Raw genomic sequence first — 13,840 nt, 5'->3', positions numbered from 1 at the left:
ACCCTTGGGGGTCCTTTCCTCTACAATTTCATGATTCTATTAAATCCATAAAATAAACACAACCTATCACAACATTTAAAGAATCAATTTAGTATTCTAAAAATATACAGACCAGCAAGACAACAAAGTGGCCATCTAGTGTATCCAACTTATGACAGGTAAAATAATTCTTAACAGCTTCAATAAAAAGTGAGGTTTAAAGGCCTGTTTAAAACTATCAAGGAAAGGAGTTTCTCTGATCACAGTTAGGATGGAGTTCCATCACACAAGCTAAATAGCAGGGAGCCCAGTATGATGATGGTATAATTATTTGCAGGATTCTCCAGGCTGAACTACAACTGATATTATCCCTGGCCATTGGCTGATGGGAATTGTAGCTCAAAATATCAGAAGGGCAGCAGGTTGCGGGAAAATGTTTGTTCATATACTTTCATCAGCCCATGTTAGCTCTCATTGCACTATCTGGTGTAATTATAAATAAGAAACAGCCTTATTTATTTTTCCAAGCACTTTTCTTCAGAGGTGTATGGTCAAGAGACTTTAAATTTATACCATTTGAAAATGAATATTGGCTACCAGAGTAGTCGGGGATGGCTGGATAATTTTTACTGGTGTAAAGAATGGACTCTGAACTTGAACTAGTTGAAAAGCTGTTTTATTATATGGTGAAATACTGCAAATGGTGATTTTCCAATTTCAGCAAACAGGCATTATATTTCTTTAAAATTTTATACCCTGCTTTTCGCCATAAAGGTCGCAAAGTAGCTTACAGCAATAAAATGTAAAATATAAATTAAACCTACAAAATGTAAAACCTCAAGAATTTAGAATCTCAAAAAGGAAAACATCTGAGAAGCAGAACTAGAGCTGTGGGTTCAAGTTCTCCATCTAACAGAGAAAACCAGGATACCAGGTGTCTGAAACTCAGTAGGAATGGTGCCTGTTTATAACTTCCTGTGGTATGGAGTTCCATGAAGTTGTCTCTAGAACAGAACACTGAAGACACAACTCTTCATTGACATAAGTTGTGATTTTGGCCCAAAGGGGAGCCACTATCAGTGCTCCACTCAATGATATCAAGTGATGGGTTTGGATTATACAGGGTAAAGGGTATCATGTACTGCAGGCATGTCCAACTCCCAAGAGACTGCGATCTACTCACAGTACAAAAAGACCAGCTGTGATCTACCCAAGAGTTGTTGAGCTTTTTTGGGGGGGGGGGTTTAAGTTGTTGAGCTTTTTTGGGAGAGATCTAAGATACCCCTGCGATCAACTGGGCAATCGTGATCAACCTCTTCAACATGACTGATGTACTGAAATTATAGTTCTCTATTTAATTTAGGAGGAAATATCCCATTTCAGATGTGTTTCTTACATAGAAATTGAATGAAAAATATCCACTTTTAAGTTTAAACTAAAATGCATGCTGGCTTTATGCTGCCTTGCCCTTGTTTCGTTAGCAGTAACTTACAGAAGCAAGTCCTGCTGAGTCCATTGGGGCCCGTGTTGTTGTGAAGATTACTAAGATAATAACAGAAAACATTCACTTCAGAAATGTGAAAGATGCACTCTTCCCCTGCTCTCTTGAAATGCAAGGATAGCCTTGCACAAGCAGAATGGCAGATTTCAGCTGTTTAGTGTGTCTGGATCAAGTCAAATTGCTCAAAGTTATAGATGATTTTGCAACAAAAGTGTGTTTTTCACTTAACCTCTGGAAATGTTATTGCATGAAATTCTATAGAGCATGACACTAGCTTTTGAATTAATATACTGTTGGATTTGGAGGTCTGGGTTCAAATTTATGAAATTCACTGGATGTCCTTAGGATAGGGTAGAAATCTATGTAAACAAAATAACAGGAGCTGAAGAGACTTTTATATTATGTGTTATGGTTTCAGAAACTAGGAAAACTGAGGCCTGAGGAAGTAATGTTCAAGCAAACCTTTTGCTCCTGATCTGCTAATACATAGTTTACTGGATCAGCGTTATTGTATGACCCAGGTTATGTCTGAATCAGCCTATAGATAAAAATTAGGGGTGGCCACTTTTCAAACAGGTCACCAAAATTTGGACAAATTACTCTGATCAGTCACAATGCATTTGGGCAGATTGGCACCATTTTCAGGCCCAGAAACTAATTTATTATTTCTATTTTTTTGTTTCATAAAATTTATGTATCACTTGTTTCAAAAAACCACAAAGCATATACACAACCTGTAACTAGACACATACTGTATCCTGTTCTATTTGCTGCAAAAGAATTCTTGTTTTAAGTCTATTTTGGGAGAGGTGTGTGACTCTGTTGTTGCCAGGAAAGGCCTCCGCAGGCACGTGTGCACCTGCACCATGCTGATGCCCCCTGCATTTTGGATGAAAGTATAAAGAGGTTCAAAAACTCTTCTCTACCAATATTTGAATTTAACTAGGGTTGTAATGTGCCATCAATTACTTGTGGGGAATGTTTGCAGTGAAATAGTGATGAACAGGTGATTGTCACGCCTACCCACCTGTCAGACTTGGCCTTCAGGATGGGGACAGTTAAGGGTCTGGCCTACTGGACCAGAAAGGTTATTCACTTCTGTGGAACTGCATTTGTTCTGTCTTAGGAGAGGGACAATGCAGTATAGTCGATAGTGTGTTTGAGGTAGTGTGAATGCTCTCTGAGAGCTCTGAGTCCCTGAGCATTTGGCAAGAACAGTTCCACAACAACAAATACCTGTGCAGTAGGCTAGTTCTGATACCGGCATTCTAATATTGATTTCTAAGATGACAACATTTTATTTATTTATTTCACACAGTTTATGTGCTGTTGATTGTAATTTAGCACCCAGATTGGCAGATTTGGTCATCTGTCTTTGTGCTCCTTCTGTGATCATAATTGCGAATGATAATTCTAGACATTCTTGAAGTAACAAAACTAGCTAGATGTTTATATAGCATAACAATGTGCACTTGCATGCAAGGCTATACTTGTATGTGAAAATAGTTTCTAACAACAAGAATTGCTGCTCCCATTAATAATTGCAGCTTCGATAAGCGGACACCAGGAGCACCCTATAAGTGGTCCTTGTTACCTTTGGAGCTTTGTGATCAGTTTGCAGTGGTTTTGCGATCACATAGCATTTATTCAGTTAAGTTTCTTATACATTTCTGTCAACAGAAACATGACAACTGAAAAGAGTTTAGTGGCAGAGGCTGAGACTCCCAAGCAGCAGCCGCCAAAAGAGGAGGAGGTAGCTGCTGAAACAGGAACACAGGAAGCTTTCTTGGAAAAAGCACCTGAGGGGGATAATCAGTCAAAGAAGAAGCTAAAAGCATCCAATGGTGACACGCCTACACGAGAGGACCAGAGCAAGAACAAAGAGCGCACTTCTGAAAGTCGGGGCCTGTCACGCCTGTTTTCATCATTCCTCAAGAGGCCCAAATCTCAGGTCTCTGAGGAAGAAGGTAACGAGGTAGAAACAAAGGAACTTGGTGAAGGAGCCCAGGAAGAGACAGACCTCGATCTCAATGAGGAGATTCTGCTGAAAGCCCCAATAGCAGCTCCTGAACCTGAGCTCAGGACTGACCCATCTTTAGATCTTCACTCATTGAGCAGTGCAGAAACACAGGTAAATATCACACAAACTAGTTTTCTGTCTCCCGTTGTTCGGTCCCAGCTCCTGCCCACCTAGCAGCTCGAAAGCACGTCAAGTGCAAGTAGATAAATAGGTACCACTCTGGTGGGAAGGTGAATGGTGTTTCCATGCGCTACTCTGGTTTGCCAGAAGCGGCTTAGTCATGCTGGCCACATGACCCGAAAGCTGTCTGCAGACAAACGCCAGCTCCCTCGGCCTATAGAGCAAGATGAGCGCCTCAACCCCAGAGTTGTCCATAACTGGACCTAATGGTCAGGGGTACCTTTACCTTTAACTTGATTAATAGACATTCAAGAACATGCTGACGTGTGCAGCCTGCTCGTACACTTGTGACTTTAATAAGTAAATGTGACTAGAACTGCAGCCTCAGAGTTGTATCCAGGTAAGTTCTACTTGAAGTAAATCCATTGAAATTAATGAACCCAAGTTAGTCATGTTCATTAATTTCAGTGGGTCTATCTAATATGGCTAATGTTAGATACAACCTTTAGTATCTAATTGGTAAGAGGTTTAATCTATTGGAAATTGTAATACGTTCCAAAGATTAAGATAAGCACTTCAGCAGGCTCTAGTTTATATAATTATTTATTTTGTTAGATTTATATACCACTTAATCAAAAATCTCAAAGCAGCTTCATAAAAGAAAATTTATACAACATTACCTATATAACCAACTTTTGACATTTTATGCTCTTTCCCGAATTCCAATTATATGTATGAATTTCAAAAATATAAAAAGCATTAAAGAAGCTTTTGAAGGCTTGCAAAACAACAACCCCAGTCCTCCAAACCATGGTCTGGAGGCTTGTGAATATCCTGTAGACCTTTATGCACCTTCTTCCCCTATTGTATGCTAATAACCCCTAACATCTCTTGGTTTTCTCTAACGTATATGAATTGTCAAACTGTGGCTAGAATTGTCTCCAATCCTTTAAACTGTGGTTGCAAATTAAAACATGGAAGCAAGGTGCTAACTGTAGTTTGCTAGTTTTGGAAGTCATGGCCATGTACAGTATGCTTAGAGAAAACTATGGCTTATGAACCTAGCTTGTCCCCCACTAAAACAGAAGGACTAAAGTACTAAAATGGAAGCAGAACCTTCTCAACTTCTCCTTGTGGCTATGCCCTATTTTTTTCTATGGGTTGTAAACATTTATGTTTTTCTCAGAATAGACCCACTTTTGTGTTTTGGTTCAAAATTGCTAACTTTTATCCATTAATTTCAGCCTGCTCAGGAAGATAGGAGAGAAGATCAAGATCAAGATCCAGAAAATAGAGATCTTGAAATTAAAGAAGAAGGAGAGCAGGGGGAGCAGGTGGACGAAAAAAAGGAGAATACCAAGGTGAAAGCAGAGAAAGAATTAAAAGGTTCTCAGAAAACAGCCAGAAGGCCCAGAAACAACATGCACTGCAAGATTATTTTGCTGGATGACACAATTTTTGAGTGTTCCCTGGATGTAAGCATATCTTTATCTATTTTTATTATTAAAAAGAAAAATGATTTTAACACTATCAGAATTTATTAATATAGTTTAAAGAATACAATTTGCAGGTTTAAGATAAATTGCTTTAGTAATGTCTAGAAGACGATAAAAGTAGCAGTATTTTGTTTGGACTTTTGGCCCACTTGATTTGAGGACATTATCAGGAACACTACTACTGCTGCTACTACTACTACTACTAATAATAATAATAACAATAATAGAATTTTACAGAGTGAAATTGAAAGGGTTCAAGTGTCAAGATGCATCACAGTCTCTCCTTCTCCATAAGATGATCTCAGGTTCCCTAGTTAAATCTCAGGGCAGATACGTATCTTAGCTGGGTTTTCATGACTGCTTGAGCAAAACAGTTACCTTAAATGATCCTGTATAATTAGGTCAGTTCATCCATGTACAACACTAATGATACTATTACTATTGCATAAGATTAGCTTCTGCCTGCTAATACAGCAGTGGCTTTACGTGAGAGTGGTGTTTATAAACTTTAGATCTTCATCCTGTGTGCAGAGCGTAGAAGGGGGTTTAGCTTCTTGCAATGATGTAGAAGCTACTGGACATGCTGCTGCATGTGGTAAGAAGCCATAGTTCAGCAGCAGAACACATGCTAACCTTGCATAAGGTCCCATGTTCACTCTCCAGTGTCTTTGAGTAAAGGAACCCAGTTTGAAATCCTGGAGAACTGTTCCTAACCAAAATAGACAATGTTCTGATAGTATAAAGCAGCTATTTAGAGTATTTTTAATGGGGTCTGTTAGCTGAGGGCAAGGCATTGTTGGAGCATAGAAATTCAAGCCTTGGCAAACAAAGAATGTTGCTTTGCTGATTTATGTGTTTGGGGCTCCAGGGGACATTATTGGTTTGGCTCTTAGCCAAACACACATGTACAAACTTCTAGAGAACTGCTGTTTAGATTAAACAGGCTGTTTTTTCACCTGCCTGTTACCTGGTTAAGTTGAACTACTCCCTCACCACAAACCTGCATCTTACTTTCGACCATAGCAAATAAATATGAACAGGAATTTGAGGACCTTCTACTTTCTAAGAGAAGAGCTGACTAGTCAAACAGAACAGATGTTACAAGGGGACCATTAGGTTCTCAATTCTGTTTTGCTTTTATAAGGCAAGTAAGTATATGTACACTTTGCTGGAGATACTCATTAGTGCTTCATTCCCTTCCCACCAACCATTCAAAACCAGAAGCAAGACTAATTAGGGAGGAAAGGCTTCCTTTCCTCCTGCATTTGCATCACCACAGTAACTATGGTTTGGGGAACCTGCATTTGCTAAAGTAATGGTTCCTGAAATGGAAGGAATTTCCTAGATATTTTTCTGAGTGGCATGAGGTCTCTTTTCTGCCAAAATACCCTTTTTCTCTTTGCATCCAAGTGAACCATCTTAATGAAACAATCTAAAAGTGATCAGTGTTTGTTTTAAGGGCTAATGACGTTCAAGTCAATGCCTAAGGAAGGTAGACATACTGTATACAATAACCTTGTGGATGTGAATATTAGAATGCACAAAACAAAAGTGACCACATATGACAGATTTGTGTTCATGTGCAGAAACATGCCAAAGGGCAAGATCTTCTTAAGAAAGTATGTGATCACCTCAATCTTTTGGAAGAAGACTACTTTGGACTGGCCATCTGGGATACCCCAAGCTCCAAGGTAAGTAGAATGCAAAAACAGAGAGTTGACCTGCTTAGGATTGTATGTTAAAGCATTTAATTAAAGAAGAAATTGTATTGGGAAAACAGGAATAAAACTTTGAAATGCATATTGAAAATAAAGGTAATACCTACTTCTCTAGTCTGACTTCATACTGATGGAAGTTTGCACAAGGTAGCTTTAACACTGAAAGGTGCTAAAATATGCAGAAACCATGTAATGCTCCACACATAAAGGATTTTCTTGACAATCAGTACCGTGGACAGCATCTCTCTCCAACTGTTTTGGAAATGCCTCTGCAGGGCAAAGCTGTACTTGAAGTGGGAGGAGAGACATCTTTTGTGGAGGCATTCTACATTGTTCATTCTTATCCAATTAAGCCTGTGCTGTAGAATTTAATGTCACTTGGAGATTTTGATCCAATCAATGCTGAAAGATGGCATTAAAACTAGATGCCCTATTGTGTTGCAAATGGAGTAGGAAATATTATGGTTAAGATGTAGATAACTCTTTAAACAGAATATTCTGGGATATCCAAGAGACACACAGCCCATAGATAGACTCCTGGAAGAGAGCACCTATTGTTGAAGATGGCTGTATTATGACTAATCAAAATGTCTTTTTCATGGCAATCTTGGATCAATTTATGTATATCACCACAGATCTAATGAGTACAAATAAAGGAATTATAGGACCCATTTACTTTACCTGTGAGCTTGATGTTGCTGGCAAAATGTAGAAGTCTGCAGGTGGATCTTAGATTGATTCCTGCACTTGAAGTGAACACTGAGGACAACACTTCTTACTTCCATTCTCTCCATGCCCCTTTGTCAATGACAGAAGGCATATATTAATGGGTAGTTCTTGTTGGTCATTTGAACAAATACGGGAATTGTAGGCAGGTATGCAACAGCTCCATGTGCAACTCTAATGAGCTTATAGTATATATGTATATAGTACTGTGTGCAGCAATAACATCTTTTGTTCTTGCATGTGAGAAATAATTTATTTCCAAGAAAGGGATTTCCCCCCCACACTGTGATCCAGAGAGCAAAAGTTAATAGTTTATCTTTGAAGCACTGGAAGAGTTTCTGTAGAACTTAATGCTTTCCTGTAAGAGAGCATTATTTCCCACTGATTCCTGACATAATAAAAGGATAAATGTATCATTAATTACTTAGACTCCTCATTGTCTTTTTGATTAAGTCAGACAGAATGAGTTTTATGAATGCATGATTGCATTCAGATACTGTATGGCCGTGTTTGGATTTTTTATTTTTTATTGCTGTGCAAAGCCAACAGTTGCAGCATAAGCATTTGCATGTTCTAAAAAAAATTGCCTGGCTTGCAAAATTGCAGATCCGCAACAGTAAATATGAATGGCCTTTGTGCTCAGTTGCGTGGATTCTGTAACACTTCATTCAATTAGAATGATGGCAAAGTACTTCATATTAAACCTAACCATAACTGTACCAATTACATGTAGAGTAAAATGTTGTGGGCTAAGAAAGATGAGCTTAAGGGATAAGTAGGCTATTCTTTCACCTCACTAGACCTGATTTCTAAATCCTGCTTAAGTCACGTGAAAATGAAACAGGTAACCTCATTCTAGTTTCTGTACACAGTACTGGAATATTGTACTGCCTGGTATTGAGAGCCAAAGTGCTATTATCAAAATGTAAACGCTTAGCAGTTTTGAGTGACTGATTTGCAGAGGCTAAATTCTTTATAATAATAACAACTGGGAAGTCATTCCAGCTGAACTCAGTAAGACTAAATTCTGATCAGGCATTTATAGGATTGCACTATTAATGTATTTACTATATTTACACTATTTGAACAAACTACAATATAGGCAGAAGAAACGAAAGTGTTTTCTAAAGACAGCAAGGCTGCATCCTACATAATGCTAAGCCAAACTATGGCTTAGCATGAATGCACTCTGGCTCCCAGGGATCACACCCATTTTGCTTCTCACTGTTCCACCTCCCCTTGGTGTAGCAGTTAAACCATGTTTTGGCTTATTGTGTAGTCTGAGCACAGATTTGTGGTATAAGAACTCACAGTCATAAGATGTGCCCAAGGTTTTACAGGGACATGTAAAAGTATGGCCCAATTAAATAAGCAGTCCACCGAACTGCCATATTATGTTGTAATCACAAAATCAAGGCTGTTTTTTTTAATGGTGACCAGAAAAGCACTTGAAGTAGCATAAACTTTGCAGCTGACAAATTGGCTACTTCGACACATAGTGGTAAACCACAATTAATGGTTTACCATGAATATGCAAATCGTTCCTGCTTTGATCTCTTCCCGTCCCCATCTCTCTCTCTCTCTCTCTTTCTCTCTTTCTCTCTTTCTTTTCTTTCTCTCTCTCTCTCTCCCCCCCCCCCCCCGGTTAACTAGCAGGAGCAAAAATATCACAAGTGCTATATCACAAGCGCTACATCACAAGCGCTACATCTGAACCAGGGATTGTGATTTGTTTCACTCCAAACCAACCAAGGTCCGAAGCCAAGGTTTCATCTTGACTTGCTAATGATAGTTCGTTTTAACGATACAAACCTTGATTCCTGTTTGGATGCAACACTAAGCCAAGAGTCATAGTTGTTGCTCCTGATCACTGGCAAGGAGCAAAATGGGAGTGGGCTGTGTGTTCACGATAAACCATTAACCATGGCTTTCTATGCAGACACCATGTGGGAATAACTGGTTCCTAAAAGTTATTTTGAGTTAAGGGGTTTTTTTGATGACACTTTCCAGAAGCAATTACAGCTGCATGGATGTTCATTTTCCTAATTACTAACTTGCCTAATGCTGTAGTATGGCAGAAATAACTTTGAACTCACATTCTGTCAGTAACCTGTTTAAGTGAGGCAAATTCAGAGAAATTTGAACCACTTGGAGCCCCACCAAGCATCTTGTAAGAGATTATTAATATATGTCAATCTTCAAGATTACTGTATGAGTTCATATTAGTGAAATATTATGGTTGTGAGCCAGCAAGACCAGATGTGCACCCAGTTTCAGTTGCCAGCCATAGAATAGTAAGCTTAGTGACTGAACTGGGAACTTCCAAATGCTGGCAATGGAAAGATAGTTTTGTTTTTCTTCCTAGGGAGGCCTGCTGGGCAACATCTTATCTACGTTTCCTTGCCAAATAAATACGTTTTATTTTGTAAGGTTTGGGTTCCGCTGGCTCTTAATTTGTTTTAATTTGCCACTTTTTATTATTGCCAGGGGGTGATTTAGGCTAGTTTTTATTCATCAAAAGCATAGGTATATCTATGTTTTCATGGACTAGAGCTCTGTGTCTTTTATGTAATGAGTTTTTCCAAATACTATATAATAACTCAATGTGAAGCAAAAATGGCACCATCCATTTCACTGGTAATTGTCCGGATTGCTACAGATGGTGGTGGTTGGGGAGTTTAACCCTTTCATCTCCTGCTTGTGGTCCTGATAGAACCACTCCTCTGAAGTTGTATTTGTATCTGGAGGAAATTTTCCTTTGGTGGCAATGAGAGATTTCCTTCCAATGCACATAGCAACTTCAGAGGAGAGGGTTTTTTTGTTCATGGCTACAGCATGGGAAGAAAGGATTAGATTATCATCCCCGCCTGCTACAATCCCAATAATCATCAGTCCCCAAGTGGCTTTGAATAACCATTTTTAAAAAACCATGCATGTTAATTGCAAACCCACATTTAATGTTTGTTGTAGTCTGGCTGTCAGAGTAAAATTAACTGTGCCTAAATAAAACCACGGCTGCTTGTCCATAGTTAAATGCCTAATCTATTGATTATGTCAGTGCCCCCAAAGATCAAATTTTAATTAATCCTATATGCAGTGTTTTTGCAATCTAAGATAACCCAATTGGCATCCAGTGATGGCTGCTACTTAACTCAGTGACAGTACATTTTCAGGCCATATTCTTTGCAACTGTTGTCAGACTCTATATGACTAATTGCTACTGTTTTCTTGCAGACATGGTTGGATGCTGCCAAAGAGATAAAAAAACAAGTTCATGGTAAGTGGCTCAAGTCTGTTTTTTATAAAAGAAATGGTAGATATTTATAGCCTTGGCATGCAATCAAAAGAAGCACTCAGCATTGCTGGAGTTCATGTAAGGGTGATAGAATAGATCAGGACAAATTTAAACAGAGTGCAAGTCCTCTGTTTTCCATATTATGTAGTTTTTCTTTTAATAAAACTGTTGCTTTTCTGCAGGAGGACAGTTTGTATAGGTTATGTTTTTTAAAGTAGGAATTGTTTAAATTTAGAATATAGCAACATCATTGAAAATTAAGGGTGGACTTGCAAGTCACTTCTGGTTAAAACACCCATTGTCAACACAGCTTGCATCCAGCACCAAATTTGAACAGTGCCAAATGAAAGCCACTGCTGCAAAGGAAAAATCAGGTGTGCACTCCCTACATTTGATGTCTGGTGAGTGATAGCTGGGTGTGGTCCACCCAATATGGCCTGATGGGCTAAACTGAGAGGTTTGGTAGGCCTGATTAGATCTGTAGACTGGATGTTACCCACCACTGATTTAACTTTTCTTTATTTTGGGATGATAAATCTGCTCCAGTTCCCAGTGGGGAGGACTAGCAGTGGACCACGTGGCCACCCACTCCCCTCTGGGGGCAGGGACAAAGTCCCTCGTCACCTGGAGGTCCCAGCCGCGTCATAGATCCAGCCAGCCAATCTGCTGGCTGGGGGGGGGGGGGGGCTTCATTGAGCTCCCCCTACTGGTGTTTGACCCTTACAGGACTCCCTGCATGACAGGCAGGAGTCAGATATAGTCGGATCAATTCCAATGCCTAAGCCAATACCGCTCACATTCTGTAACCAATAAAATTGTGGCCTAGATTTGCCCAATAACATTAACTTAATATCTGTGTCCTTGTGTCTCATTCATCAATGAGGGGGTGGCCTCGGGGTCTTGACACGCAAACTTGCTGCATTTGTTTTTGTTTACAATCATAGGGTAGCGTACAGAAATGAAGCAAATACAAATTTAATAAAAACTATACCAAATTATAGCTGGAACATAAAAAATCATAATGTAGCACAGCAGGGGAAAATTCATCAAATTAATCTAAACCACTGTTAAAAATTTCACAGAAGAGATTCATATTTCCTTGTGTCAGTGTGGAGCAAGTTCCATTTATGTGGAGGAGCCACTACTGAAAAGCCCTCATGGTTACGGGCCAGGATCTACTAGAGCAGGGGTTATCAACCTCTTTGGGTCCATGTGTACATTTGCAAACTGGAGAAACTGTTATGAGCAACACACACACATACACACTGCAACTAAGCAACTCTTCTATTGGCTACAATAGAATGTTTCTTTCAAGACTTATTTCAGCAGGGGGAGGACAACCTATGGGTGCCAAGGGAGTTCTGCAGGTGTGTCTGTAGGTACCATGTTGGTGACCCCTGCACTAGAGGAACACATAGAATGGTCTTACACTGAGTCAGACCATTAGTCCACCTAGTTCATCTAGCTTTTGTCTATGCCAGCTAGCAGTGGCTCATCAAGTTTTCAGACAGGAGTCTTTCCCAGTCCTACCTGGAGATCCCAAGGATGTCAGGGAACCATTGTTTTGTTGAAGGTGAGACATACCGTGGGACAATGTCATATTCATTGTGTTTATTTTTATCTCATAACTATATTGCAGTATTTAATATTACTTGAAAGCAATATTATAAAGGAAAATTCACAACAAATCTGGTTTTAATTGCAGGAGGCCCATGGAATTTCACTTTCAATGTCAAGTTTTATCCTCCAGATCCAGCACAGCTGACAGAGGACATAACAAGGTCTGTAGTGCTCTTAGGAAAGCTAACAATCAAGTAATATTGTAATTTAGGAAAGGGTAATGGGAGGCAGGATATAATTGTGACAAATAATGAATGAAATTATAAGATTAAAAAAAAATTGATAAATACAGTGGTACCTCCGGTTGCGGATGGGATCCGTTCCAGAGGTCTGGTCGGATCCCGAGGTTTCCACAACCTGAGGACCACTTCTTCGCATGCGTGTGCGGCAAAACCCAGTAAAATATTTATGGGTTTGCTGCACGTGCATCCCGAAGTTTACATAACCAGAGGGTTACGTAAACGGAGGTACGACTGCACTTATCAGGATTCAGAGAACTGTGTGCTTAGTTCTACAAGTCTAAGGACTCTTAAACTTGCATTTCTGTTTGACAAGCTACGTTATGACGCATGACAAACAGCTTTGGGAAAAGAAAGATGTTTGAAAAGCTGTTTGTGATATGATGTTTTCGAATATTTATTATTTATTTAGTTCATAAAATTTATACACTACTTGATTGTAACCCCCCCTCAAAATTGCTCATGAAAGATAAAACAGTAAAATCAGTAAAAAATTACAACCCTGCGTATAAGTATGTAGAACTAACGATAGGGAATCCTAAATTCAAACAGTTATTACAATGCTTGTCAACTTAGTAACATGACAGACTTAATGTCTGGTAATAAGGGAACTCAGTGGAGCATTTTAGAGAACTTGGAAATAGGTTGTGTCCCTGCAAAAGTAATACCTTCTTTAAAAAGCAAACTCCGTTCTTTATACTTGCTTACAAACCCATTCATACTTACAACTTTCAAAATTTGGGACAACTGGCCTGTAAAAAGGCAGCTGTGAGCATGAGAAATTTAAGACTGTAAACCTCTTTAAGCTCTATACATGCCATGAACAATGGATAGTATCCAGTCTTTCACATGAGTGCTGGAAAGAACAGGTGCTCAGTGGTATACCTCTGACTGCACTGTTGGATCTGCAGGTGCATGTCCCATGCTAGGGAAAGTATCCCTGGATTTTGCACTTTCCGGGCGATGGCGTGGTGGCTAAAAGGCAGCAGAAGGAGGCTGAGTAGATTGGTGGCTTGGCTGCAGAACTCAAGAGGGTTCCCTCTCCAGGAGTGATCTCTACCAGATGTAATCAGGATTCATCGGGAACCTCTTAGACAGGAGTAATTTGTGTACAAGGGCCAGCCCA

At 39.4% G+C, this 13,840-nt stretch overlaps 1 protein-coding gene across 35 annotated transcripts in view; it reads left to right on the top strand.

Moving 5' to 3' along the window:
- Positions 1–13,840, top strand: part of EPB41 (erythrocyte membrane protein band 4.1) — a 94,061-nt gene that overhangs the window by 20,284 nt on the left and 59,937 nt on the right. For all 35 annotated transcript variants that reach the window (XM_081015720.1, XM_081015719.1, XM_081015721.1 and 32 more), the window contains 5 exons: positions 3,161–3,611; positions 4,865–5,095; positions 6,703–6,807; positions 10,795–10,837; positions 12,561–12,636. In XM_081015720.1, coding sequence (XP_080871846.1) covers positions 3,165–3,611; positions 4,865–5,095; positions 6,703–6,807; positions 10,795–10,837; positions 12,561–12,636 — 902 coding nt within the window. In that variant the 5' untranslated portion in view covers positions 3,161–3,164. Of the gene's footprint in view, positions 1–3,160; positions 3,612–4,864; positions 5,096–6,702; positions 6,808–10,794; positions 10,838–12,560; positions 12,637–13,840 lie in introns of those variants that run through there.

The sequence above is a fragment of the Podarcis pityusensis genome, assembly GCF_964106645.2.
Source record: "Podarcis pityusensis genome assembly, chromosome: 8".
NCBI classification, from domain to species: Eukaryota; Metazoa; Chordata; class Lepidosauria; order Squamata; family Lacertidae; genus Podarcis; species Podarcis pityusensis.
Note: the sequence above shows the minus strand (reverse complement) of the source record. Positions and strands in the feature narration are given on the sequence as shown.